Here is a 13029-nt window from a genome sequence, read left to right as displayed (position 1 = left end):
TATACACTGCATATATCTCATTCTGTTTAGATCTGTGCATGCACATTTATCTTCATTTTGTTGTCTATTCTGGTTATATGTATATACTTCTATCTGTCCATACTGTTCATTTTGTTTATATTGTAACATATTGTGTATAGTCAAACTGCATATAATGCACTTCATTGCTTCTTTTGTATTTGTAATTGCATGCTAAACTTTTGTTATCTTGGTATTTGTACTGTGCAATGGCATTAAAGTTAAATCCATTCTAATCTGAAAATAATAAAGTTTATTTATTAAGCACACTGTAAAATCCAAGTTGCAAAGTGCTTCACAAGGCAGCACAAATCATAAAATCATCAAAATTTAAACAACAGATAAAAACACAGCATGGTACCCATCAAAGTGTTTAAAAAAAGTTAAACATGGGCAAAAATGCAAATGAAATGAAGAAAAATAATCCAAGAAATAAGAGCAAACTTAAAAGAGGTCACTGTCTCATCTGACCTGATTTCCTAGAGCTGATGGTTTCCTGATTGCAAATGCTCTGCCCGCTTTAGTTTTCAGCTGTGCCCCTGAAACCGACAAAAGACCTCTGCTTGAGGATCTAAAAGAGTTTACTGGTGCATATTATCGATATTAAAACATCTGAAATATAGTGAGGAGAGAGTGCATGAAGTCTTAAAAATCTATCCTAAAACATACCGGGTACCAGTGTAAAGAGGGTCAAACATTCTGGTTAAAAGCCTGGCAGCTGACTTCTGATGAACCTGAAGTCGATCAATAGCCTTTGGGCGCCGACATATAAAAAGATGGTTGCAGTTATTTAAGTGTAATGGAAATAAATGTCAGACTGGCTACACTCATATCAATTAATACAATTTAACACAAAAATGACAATTCTGAGTACAGTTGATGCACATTTTCTCAAATAATGCAGTTTTTTAATTTAAGGTACTCTTGTCAGTCTGGTAATTAGTCAGGTAATATTTAATAATTAATAATATGGCATTGTCTTAATGTTAATATTTAAATCAGTTGGGTAAATTTGACTAATTAGTAATACTGTAGGGCCTTACCCTTGATATTTGATTTGTTGTGAGGTTTTCAGTGTAATATTTAAAATCACACAGAGAAATTCAAATAGGGTCTTAACTCTTAACCTTAATAATGGTAACTTGCTTAAAGATGCGACCTTGAATTAAATAATGTGCATTTTTAATTTGAAAAAATGTAGACAAGAAATCTATCGTGGAAAAAACCCTCAGACTGAACCAATTTAAAAGTGAAAACAAAGAAAACACACATTAAAGAATACAATCCTAGTTGAATACATTAGGCAAACCTGGCAACCCAATCTTGGCGAATACTCTCGCGAGAATTTACGAGATTAGCATTATGGGTACTGTAGTCCAAAACAGTGACATACACTGCCCTAGTTTTCTTTAAGACCTTGGAAAGCCCAACTAATCTTGTGCGTCAAAGCCTAGGAGCAGCTCCGAGCAGAGTTTCCTCACAGGCCGCAGTCTATAAACAGACGAGCCTCTCCGCCGTAGCTCCACACCTGGCCGCAAAAAATCAGCCTCACGGGGCGTCAACAACAACAAGAAGGAGGAAAAATACGCCCAGATCACAGAACACAAGTTAGTTAGAGGATCTGCCTCCAAGAAATGTGTGCAAGAAGCTGCAGACAGGACGGACTGGTGACTGACTGAAAAACGTCGAAGATTGCACGGGGAAAGGCTAATTTTTAAATCAAAAACGAAGGTAAACACACACAGCGAGTCAGTGTTAAACAATTCAATGCATGTTTATTCCCTGTGATTATGATTTATTCATCCATCCGAGGTGGAAGTTATTGTGTGGCACGTTTAGTTTTACGTAACCGATAAGTTGGCGAGGGTTCAGATGTATATTCGGTGGGATGTTTGTTTACAAGCTGTGTACTGTTGTTTACCAAGCTGTGTGTGGGGACATGGAACGTGCGTGCAATCACGTACTCGGTGCAGCCACTGCGACACGAGTGGAGGTGTTGTTGTGTTTAGTAAAAAGTGTGGTGTGTTTCCCCCCTTCTCTGCAGTGGGTTGTTTCTGCTCCCCTGGATGAGTGACTGGGTGTCCTGCTGCAGCCTCGGTTAACCCGTGAAGGGCACACATGGCCCATAGTGTCCACGACCACCAGGGCCGCCTGCCAGTGGCCCAGGCCGCCGTGCTGACTCTGCCCGCACCCAGCCAAGCCAAGGTGAGCCTCCTTTCTCCCTGTTATGCTTTTGAGCGCATGATTCATTCGTTATTAGAACTTGTCTGGGCAGGTTTAAGGGGTGTGAGTTGCATTTTTGGTTGTACCTGCAGGTCAAAGCTCAATTAAAGTCCTGCATATTAAATAGAAAAAACTTACATTTGGTGCAATATCAACACATCAAAGCTGTGGATTTTCAATATTATGCGATTTTGGGAACTCTTTGCCATATTAATTTGTCCTCCCAACAGTCAGTTTAAACTCATATTTCAGTGCAAACACTTGGCTGATTTTTCATTTACCACTCAATAATACATGTCTCTGCAACAACACTATCTGTTACACTGTATACTTGCACATTTTACATTCATCATCTACCTATGTTTCTATTTTTATGACATATTTTTCTATTTGAGTTTATCTATATATGTATTTTGTGCTGTTTATACTTCTAAGACTTTACATGGGAGCAACTTAAGCATTTACCCCTCAGGGATCAGTCATGCTTTTCTAATTTTAGATCAAATCTGTGTGATATTAATCCTTCTCTATTAGTATTTATGCTCACAAAAGAATCTGTACAGTCTTGTTGATTTGTGCAATGTTATTATTGAGAATTCTTAATTATAGCAATATGCAAGGGCGTAGGTTTGGTCTCAACATTGGTAGGGACGATACAACAGCATAACCTGCATGTACACTTTTTGCTGGGGACGGGACATTAATAAGACCAAACAGATTGGGTGAACGGGGGTCAGGGCTACATTTCTCAAGAATATGAACCTAATTAATTGATAAGCTAAATGATCAATGCAAAATAAATCTGTATTGACTTATACTAACTTTCATGTGTATTGGTCCAGGTGATAGTAATTAAATACATTTTAATTAATAAATAAATGCACTAATAGGTATTTGGTTTCAAAAGTGTAAAGTCACAACATGCTCTAGCCTTCTTTCCTTCTAAACCAGGCTGTTGTAAACAGCCTGGGGCGGGGGTGGGGGGGTGGGCGGGTGGGGGTGGGGGGGGTCCAAGTCATCAGCTAATCAAACGCACGTTTAATTGGACCGGCACATTCAGCAAGTGAAAAGGGGTAAATGTAAGTCTGAACCTGGTCTGAACATAATGAAAATAATTCACTTAATAATGGTAGGGTCAATTCTATCCTTCCAACATATGGGAAGACAATCAAAATGACCTATATAACTGAACTCATTATATAATGCAAATAAGGTTGCTTAAAAGTTGGTGGGGACAATTTGACCCTCTTGAAAAGTTGGTAGTGTTATGTCCCTACCGTCCCTATGCAAACCTACGCCCTTGGCAATATGACATGGCTTTTATTCTGACCTTTCAATATTAAATCCTACGGAGCATTTTAGAAAATGAAGGTTGTAATGCTGAAGTTGGACCCATGTCAGCCATCTGTTTCTGATTTAATTAATGAATTTTACATCTTTACTGGTATTTCACCTTTTTTTAAAAAAAAAATCACTTTAAACACTGTTAAATCCATGATAGGTCAACATGAGGTGTTCTGTGTTCCCACAGAATACAGAATTTTCAATCCTCATTCACTAAAAAACACCTTAAAATCAAGTTTTATGTCAAAGTGAGTGTTTGAAACTTGCTTTAATTGAGAACTTGTACTTGTGTGTACTTTTTGCAGTATCCCAACATTGCAGATTTTCCCCACTGTGGGATTAATAAAGGCTTATCGTTTAGTGTTTACCATGCTGTGCAGTGCAACAGTGTATCCAAAAAGAACATAATGTCCTTTTAGAAAGGCACCCTTTGTTTTATATTTAACCTCCATGCTGCGTGGCTGAGGCTCTGCTGGCTGCTATAGGAGGCTGCTGTTGTGATTGTGACATGCAGTCCAACCTTCCTGGCTCTAAACATGCTTTCAAAGGACATGCCTGTGCTGGTACATGGCTGTAAATAGCAGGGAGGTGCCAGCTAATCCAAAGCTGGCCTTCCTTTTGCAAAGCAGTGCAGCAGTAACTAGTTCTGGACAAGGACAGATGTTTACACTGGCTCCACATGGTTGTAAAACATCACAATATAGCTGAAATACATGATTGTTTCATTAATCCTCACTAAACACCAATAAATACAAATATTAAATGAATGGAATCCAAAACCAACTTTTCTCTCTTCTAGGTTAAGTTGTGAAATGTGTTTGTTCGCTCCTCTTATCAGTCTGTGGGAGTGTTTATTGGGTTCAACTGTGCCACATAAAGACAAAGTTGGGAAAGTTGGCGTTTTTTCTGCTCGTTGTGAGTCAATGTGGTGTTATTGCACGTGCACGTTTCTTCATCTGGAGCGACTTTTTGCTGACGGAGCGACACAAGAGCGTTGGCGCTGATAAGCATATGAGGGCTGCACATTTGTGAGAGCCACACGGCACATGGACATTGATAAATGACTAAACTTTCCCTTCTCTTGCCCACAACAAAACAGCCAGTGAAGCGACGTTATGACAGTCTATTTTAATGTCTGTATGATGTGACAAAATGTCTTTAAACAGGACTTGAGGCCCAGACTGACTGCTCTGGACTCTCTGCTTTGTGGTGCGTTTGCTGGAGCCGTTGCCAAAACAGTCATTGCACCTCTGGATCGGACCAAAATCATTTTCCAAGGCAAGAACAACCCTCCATAATAAGTCCCTTTTTTAATATATAGACAGAAAGTAAGCTACATGGAAGTGACTTAACTTGTGTTATGTGTTTGAAATTCCACCATACATGCAACAACTGTTTGTGCCAGACTGTTCTAAATGTTCCCAACTAGCCAATAATCCTCTTAGTGGATGTTTAGCCTACATGGGAGTGTGTTGTTTAACCTGGCGGCTCACTGTGTCCCTTCCCTTCTTGTTTTACAGTGTCTTCAAAGAGATTCTCTGCTCAGGTGAGTTCAGCTTGTCTTATCAACAAATCAGGAGCTGATAAATTCCCCAGATTTACCTAGTTTATTATGACGCCACGGTGATAAGAAGGGCGATTTAGAGCACAAATGCAAAACATCTGATAGTCACGGCTCCTTGACTGAATGTTTTTGTCTGTCAGAACTTAAAAAAACATGCAAAATAGCAGATTTTACCACTTCACATCAAGGCTATAGTACATTGAGGCATTAAGCTCTGTCATCGTATAGTATAGATTAACTTTGATTTGATAAATTAAAAATGCTAAATACATCGGTGATAAAATAACCTTCCTTGTATCTAGTTGATTTCTGTTGTAGTGTTTTTATACAGGCCCTCATTCATTTATTTGCACACACAGTGAGTCTTAAAAACTTTAGACATGATTGTAATGGCTATAGATTGTATGTTCTCTATTAGAAACAGTAAATGCATCAATAACAACAAAATTCTGGCCTATGTCTAGTTGATTTCTGCTGTAGAATTCTTGTATATGTCCTTATTCACACATTTACACACACACAGAGTCAATTTTATGAACTTTATGCATCATTGCACCCTTAAATATGTAGGCTGACTCTGGTAAATAAAGATGTGTTTTTTTTTCCTATTATGTATTATAAATTGTATTTTAGCTGTTAATTGGTAAATTAAAAAGTCCAGTAAGGCATGCTTTCTGCTGTAATGTTTTTATACCTGATCTCATTTTCACATGTACACAGTGATTCTTATGAACTTTAGGCATTATTCTGCTCTTAAATATATCGGCTCTAGTGCATCGAGAGGCGGATTTGTGTCAGTGTGTAATGTAGATTGTATGCTAACTGTTAACTGATCAATTAAAAATAGGATATGCATCAATGACAACTATAATCTGGCCTGTATGTGGTTGATCTCTGCCACAGTATTCTAGTAAATGACCTCATTCACGTATGTACACATGCCATCAGTGTTATGAACTTCATGCATTATTGTTCTCTTAAATATGTAGGCTCCAGTACATTAACACATGATTTTTTTTGTCATTATATAATATAGATTTCATATAAACTGTAATTTGGTTTATTGTAAATACATCAATAACAAAGTAACTTTGCCTGTTCCCAGTAGATTTCTTCAGTAACATTAATATACAGGCCCTCATTTACACACACATTGAGCCATTTAAACTTTATGTGTTATTACACTCTTGAAAATATAAGTTCCAGTTTCTTTGATTTTATATGAACTGTTAATTGATAAATACAAATATTAAATGCATCAATTTCAGTAATAGTCTTGCCTGTATATGCTTCGGTCTTCTTGTATATACCCAGATTCACACATTTACACTTGTAGTCTCATGAACTTTGTGCATTATTGTACTTTTACCAGTAGGTTTAGCATGTTGAAATGACTAGATGCAGAACATACACACACTTCGTTCTTTAATACCGTGCAAAATATTGCAGTTTTTTAAACTATGTAAATAGAATGCCATCCGTTCTTCACTGTGTAAATTCACACTTAGATTTTAGATTTATTGCCTGCTAATTCTGTTCCTACTGAGTACTGTAAGTTCCAGTTACCAAGACAAATTCCTTGTGTGTGTGTGCGAGCTCACTTGGCAATAAAGCTTTTCTGACTCTGAAAGGCCACTTCTGCTGTTTCTAACCCAACACACACACTGTCTCATCCACAGGAGGCCTTCAGGCTCATCTACTGTACGTATGTGAAGGATGGGCTGCTCAGTCTGTGGAGAGGAAACTCTGCCACCATGGTGAGGGTCATGCCTTACGCCGCCATCCAGTTCTGCTCACATGAACAGTACAAGAGACAGCTGGGGAGCTACTACGGCTACCAGGGAAAGTGAGTAAAGAATTTCCATTCAGTTTTATTTACTGAAGGTTGGTGAGGCCGGAAATCACGGCTCACAAATTTTGTGATCTTTGGAGCCACAGATAACTACAGATGATAGATAAATTACAGGAGAGAGAGAAGACACAAAGTTAATGAGTGATAGAGGTGACATAAATGCATGGAAAGTGAAAGAGAAAAGAGTCTCTGAATGCATCATGGAAAATCTCCCAGCAGTCTGGACTGATAGCAGCATAACTAAAGGGTGGTTAATGGTCATGCTGACTATAAACTACATCGGAAAGGAAAGCTTTTATTAGTGTGTTAGTTTAATTTGTGGATGTATGTATTTGGTTTGTGTGTTAACCACTAAAATAACTAGAAAACTGTTTGCATAACTATTCTAGAACTGTTTTATGATGTTTTGACAACTATTGAATGGACTCTTATAAAGTCTGACCCATGATCAGAGAAATAAATCTGTCCCATACTTTGATCTATGACCATTTACCTCATAAACCGATAGCCGTAGCTCTGTTTTCTGGTAATTAGCCATTGATGGCATGCTGCCATGCTAAATAAGGTGGTAAACATTATATCATGATCAACATGAAAATGCATTGTCACTTTAGCTTAATTTTAAGAAATAAGACATTTTCAGGAATATGAAAAGGAAAATGATGTGGGCATTGTTTATTGATTTTCTAGCAGTATATTCCACAAACTAGCTAGTAATTTACCACCAAGACACCGCTTGACTCCGCATCACCATCCGCTCTGCTACATGTGCTGCAGAGAGGATTGTAAGCAAGAAGCTGGACAGAATATGTGATCACACTGTTTCTGAATGACTCCATCTGTTCCAGTGTTATGCTCTGCTGAAGAAAGCTTTCATATCAGTCTATATCCAATGGCATAGACCCCGATATCAATATATCTATAACAAACAAATATCAGTCGACAGTATCAGCCAAACAAAGTATCAGTTGGGCTTTAATTGTCGCTATATGCGCGTGATGTTAGCATTTAGATCTAAAAACGCCACAGTGTCAAAGTATGGAGAGATGCTAATTAGCAGAAAGTATTCTTCTTTTATTGTTACTTACTGCAGGTTATTGTCCTGTTTGTTTCAGAGCTCTGCCTCCTTTCCCTCGTTTCCTGGCTGGATCTCTGGCTGGCACGACTGCTGCTATGCTAACCTATCCTCTGGACACGGTTCGAGCCAGAATGGCCGTCACTGCTAAGGAAATGTAAGCACCTATGCTTTGTTTCGCAACCATAACACCTTTTAGCACGATCCAAAGGACAGTGGTGCAGTTGTTGTCTTGCTTTTGCACTGTTATGGTTACTGATGTCATAGTTGAGACGGTAAATAATGTCCTCCCTATTACGTTTAATCCTCCAACAGGTACAGTAACATCATGCACGTGTTTGTACGCATCTCCCAAGAGGAAGGTGTGAAGACGCTTTACAGAGGCTTCACCCCGACTATTCTGGGTGTCATCCCGTATGCAGGAATCACATTCTTCACTTACGAGACCCTCAAAAAACTACATACAGGTACTTACTATTAGTACTTAATAGGGATAGACCGATTACTGTCCTGGATGATTATTGTGGCCGATGTTTGGCATTTTTACGATGATCAGTATCGATAAATTGTTGACCAACTACTGATAGATTAAATGTTTTACTTATGTCTGATGTAGCCTCCTCTCTCTGTCTGTTGTCACTCTGTGGTCTCAGAAATGTTTCTCAAGCAGAGATTTCAAAAACTGAACAAGAAACACAAACCAGGAAAATAGCTAATCTCACAGTCGTTAAGGCTAAGCTAATGGCTAGCAGCTAAGTTAGAGGCAGATTAACCAGAAACAAAGTCTGGAAAACAAGAATTAATGTTTCAGAATATGGACCTTAGTGGGAAATAAAAGTGATAGAAGAAGGGTTAGGGTTAAGAACAGCAGACGTAACTGCAGGACATAAACTAATCAATCTCAGTCGGAACAGAGGACAGCATCCTAATTTAATCACTCCTATTTCTGTTTTACATATTCAGCTCTAGTCACCCTTATTAATATAGAAGCCTAGTTATGAATGAGTGTTTCCTGCTATCACTTGCTCAAAACATTATATTTTATGTTTATCAGTTCCAAATATCGGCCTTTCTTCACCAATAATTGGAATCGGCCCTAAAAAAAACATACATTGGTCAATCTCTAGCACTTATTGTGGTCTGTTAACCCTCCTGTTGTCTTCATTTATGGACACCAAAAATATTATTTCTTTGTCTGAAAAAAAAAGAAAAATTCTGAAAGAAATCCCCAAATATCTGAAAATTTGCAAAACCTTCAGAAAGAAAATTCCAATAATTCCTTAAAAGTTTCACTTAAAATTTTTATTTTAAAAATCCCCCAAATTTGGCAAGAAAATTCTTGTAAATACGTTCAAAAAGTGAGTAAAAATTTTCCAAAAAGTGATCACATATGTATCAGTAAAATATCTAATGTTCTCTTAAGAACATTCACATATAAATTTTATGTGAATGGTCTCAAGAAACATTTTTAACATTTCTTTTTTTTCTTCCAAAAATGTTCAAAGATTTCCCAAAAATGTTGAAAATGTGGACATCAGAAGTTTTACTGTGAAAATATATATTTTTTTCCACATTCTCAAACTTTAAAACAGGTCAGTTTTGACCTGCAGGACGACACAAGGGTTAATATCTGCATTTGGTGTAGCAAAGATGATTTTTTTTCCCCACTGTTTAACTCTTTTCTTTCTTGTCATATTTCTCACTGTAGAAAAGACGAAACGATCCCAGCCGTACCCTTATGAGCGTTTGGCCTTTGGCGCCTGTGCCGGTCTGATCGGACAGTCGGCTTCGTACCCTCTGGACGTGGTACGCAGGCGGATGCAGACGGCCGGCGTCACCGGTTCGTGCTACAGTACAATTCTGGGGACAATGCGTGCGATCGTAACGCAGGAGGGAGTCATACGTGGACTGTACAAAGGCCTGAGCATGAACTGGGTGAAAGGCCCCGTGGCGGTGGGGATCAGCTTCACCACATTCGACATCACGCACAGCCTTCTGCTCAAGCTGCACCAGATGGGCTACTTTGTCCACTGAACGGAGCTGGAGCGTCGGAGGGGTGACGAACAGCGCAGATGAGACTTTCGTAAGGAAGGCGGTCGAGTCTGACAGCGATGAGTAATGCAGGACGTTTCTGCTGCACAGTCCTGTTCCCTTCACATGGAAGTGAATGAGCGGACAGGAAGTGTGTTTGAACACACAGAAATGCAGAATCTGAAACTGTTGCAAACGAGGAAGTAAAGAGACAAAGAAAGCGTGTTTTTAATTTGTCGATCAGAGCTTTTGTTGTGAAATCACGGTACGATGTGCGTGGCTAAAATGGTGAATGTCAGAGAAAGTGTTTTTTTGTGTATCAAAATGGAGGGTTTTGTGTTAATAGGATGATGCTTGCACTTTATTCAACCTGCAATGTTCTTTCAGTTTAATCCTGCATCAATTCAATGATTTTAATTCTTTTAATTTGGAGAGAAATTAAATTTGTATTTCAATAATAGTGCTTACTTTTTAATTCTGTTAAATAGCCTGATGATACAGGGTGGACTTTGTACCTAAAGGGCAATTTTTGCAGTCTGTTTTGTTTTAAATTTGATTTAATCTTGGCACCAATACTGGATTGAACTGACCCAGATAGAGTAAATGATTGTAGGAGGAGGATGATGTCAGCAGGACTGAACAGGTTCACTGTCCATCCAGCACTGAGATGTGGAAACGTCGTACTTCTAATATCTAATAAATGGACACTAATAAAACTTATGAGAAATAAATTTATATATATCTATATATATAATACAGATTCTGGTTTATGTGAATATCATTGAGATTTTCTGCTGTGCTCACGTGGTCGTACACATTCTCTGGTTGCTTTTACTTGATTGTGAGGCATCGTTGACTCAAAAAGAAATCTAAAAATGCTAACTCAGTGACATGTGAAATATGGAGAAATCAAACTTTCTCTAACAATGTACATTTCAGTGACACAGTATATCCAAAGATGTAAGTTTACGGTTGTTTCAAACATGACTGGCCTTGCAATAAAAATGTTCATTCACAACACTGAGCAATGACTCCTTTTGTCCACTTGAGGGAGCCGCGTGATAACCAAAGCTGATAACAACGGCAGCAACATTCAGAAGCGGCTTTAAAGCTAAAATTAGCATCCGACCAGGATGGTTACAACAGGTTTGTGTGGCTGCATAAAAATCTTCAATATAATATTGTGTGGTGTAGCAGCTACTCAGATTTTTAATTTTAGTAGTGTGAAATGTGATTTTAATGACTTTAGCTCCTTCATACTGATATGTGTTCCGTGTGTTTTGGTTTGTTTTCACAGATTTGAACAGGATGTAAATATAAATGAATGGAAAAATGTAGTATTTAATATATAATCGTGTGAAATTGCACTTTATATGTATATGTGTATGTATATATGAGTTTCATCCATCATTTCTGACCCACATGTGTGTGAGGCCCAGTAGATGGCAGCATTGAGCAGCTCCACTTCCTTGTGCATCCTGAACCATTATGGAGGTTATTTAGGCTCTGATCACCTCGTGGCCTGAACTTGACCTGCCCTCTGCTAACTGAGACATTTAAGCTGTTTTTTTTTAACTTAAAAAAAAGGTAATTTTTTAGCTGTACTGAAATTATTTTAGGTGCAATTTCTGCTACTCTCATTTTTTTTTTGCTGCTTTTAATGCGTCAAAGTGAAATTTAGTGAAACAAAATTAGTGAATTTGCATTGCGACACGGCACAAAGGCTAATTACGCACCCAGATATTGTCAAAATATCATGTGTAATGTCTGTATTTTCTTTCTTATATACGCACACGTGATGCCAATATCGTGGTGCAGTTGCAAGGGAATAAGCCGTATAAAACCGAATTAAGAAAAACACACACAATTCATGCTACACTTAATTAGAATACTATAAATAATATTAATACTTTTATTTTGGGATTATTTACAAGCACTGTATCACAAAGTAGTTTATAAAACATGCAGAAAAATAGCTAGAAACAAGCAGCAATATAATACATAAATAAATATGAAAACATATTTTTCAGCAAACACATTTATTTATTAATAACGTCAACCACACGTGTGTATTTTAACACCTTTATTAAATTTATCAAACAACATTAAAGCAGGCAAACACACATCATTTAAAAGCTAATATCAAAATGAATTTATTATAGATACATGCTGCTATATATAGATACATATTTAATGTATTTATAATTATTAGAAACTTACAATATCAGCACGTGTGTTAATTAACAGAATTCTGATTTATGGTTCAAATACATTAAATTATGATTAATAATAACGTGCTGCATTCAATCCGAGCGGTTTCTTTCCGCGTCTTATCCTGTTTTACTGCACTGGTTTTGTGCGCATGAGCTGGGAGTAAATGCGAATCGTATGTGAGTGTCTGTCGCATTATTCACCACCCAAAACCGCTTCTTCTTCTTCTTCTTCTTCTTCTTCACCGGTGGCTGAGTGTCGCCTCCTGAACTTCCCATCCAAGCAGCCGGATGGAGGGATGCTGCCCTCCTTCCATCTGCCCACCCTCCATCTCTCATCCTCCTGCCCCCCCTCCCACCTGCTTCTATGACCTTGACTGTGAATTATGGGATATCCTGCCACCCTACAGTGTGCAGCCACCCAGCCTGGTATTGCAACAGTGGAAACAATACGACTGGGTGGATAACATGGTCGGAGGGCGGGTGCTCTGAGAGAAGCAGGAGGCGGAGGAGGATGAGGAGGAGGAGGAGGGATGGAAGGATGCTTCTTGAAGGCGCCGTTGCCATAGGTAACCTGGATCTGTGCCAGCGAGAGGGGAGTGAACCATTTGCATGTATTCAAATCTCACATGAATAATTCACTTTGAAGCGCCTGCTGGAGCACTGGCAGACAATAGCTGCTCACACACATATGCACATAAATGCACAGTAT

The 13029-nt window shown here is 38.3% G+C and overlaps 1 protein-coding gene across 1 annotated transcript; it reads left to right on the top strand.

Annotated features, from left to right (window-relative positions):
- Positions 1-1388: 1388 nt before the first annotated feature.
- LOC110949685 (mitochondrial coenzyme A transporter SLC25A42-like) lies at positions 1389-11125 on the top strand. Its single transcript, XM_022191864.2, has 8 exons — positions 1389-1749; positions 2063-2223; positions 4752-4863; positions 5106-5131; positions 6829-6995; positions 8117-8233; positions 8392-8543; positions 9785-11125. The coding sequence occupies exons 2-8, from the start codon at positions 2137-2139 to the stop codon at positions 10108-10110; spliced, it is 987 nt and encodes a 328-aa protein (XP_022047556.1). The 5' UTR covers positions 1389-1749; positions 2063-2136; the 3' UTR covers positions 10111-11125.
- The last annotated feature ends 1904 nt before the right edge of the window (positions 11126-13029 follow it).

This window comes from Acanthochromis polyacanthus, chromosome 4 (genome assembly GCF_021347895.1).
Source record: "Acanthochromis polyacanthus isolate Apoly-LR-REF ecotype Palm Island chromosome 4, KAUST_Apoly_ChrSc, whole genome shotgun sequence".
NCBI lineage: Eukaryota > Metazoa > Chordata > Actinopteri > Pomacentridae > Acanthochromis > Acanthochromis polyacanthus.
Note: the sequence above shows the minus strand (reverse complement) of the source record. Positions and strands in the feature narration are given on the sequence as shown.

Coding starts and splice junctions, on each gene's coding strand:
- LOC110949685 (XM_022191864.2), top strand. CDS start 2,137: ATGGCCCATAGTGTCCACGACCACCAGGGCCGCCTGCCAGTGGCCCAG. Junction 2,224..4,751: donor CCGCACCCAGCCAAGCCAAG/GTGAGCCTCCTT, acceptor GTCTTTAAACAG/GACTTGAGGCCCAGACTGAC. Junction 5,132..6,828: donor CAAAGAGATTCTCTGCTCAG/GTGAGTTCAGCT, acceptor TCTCATCCACAG/GAGGCCTTCAGGCTCATCTA.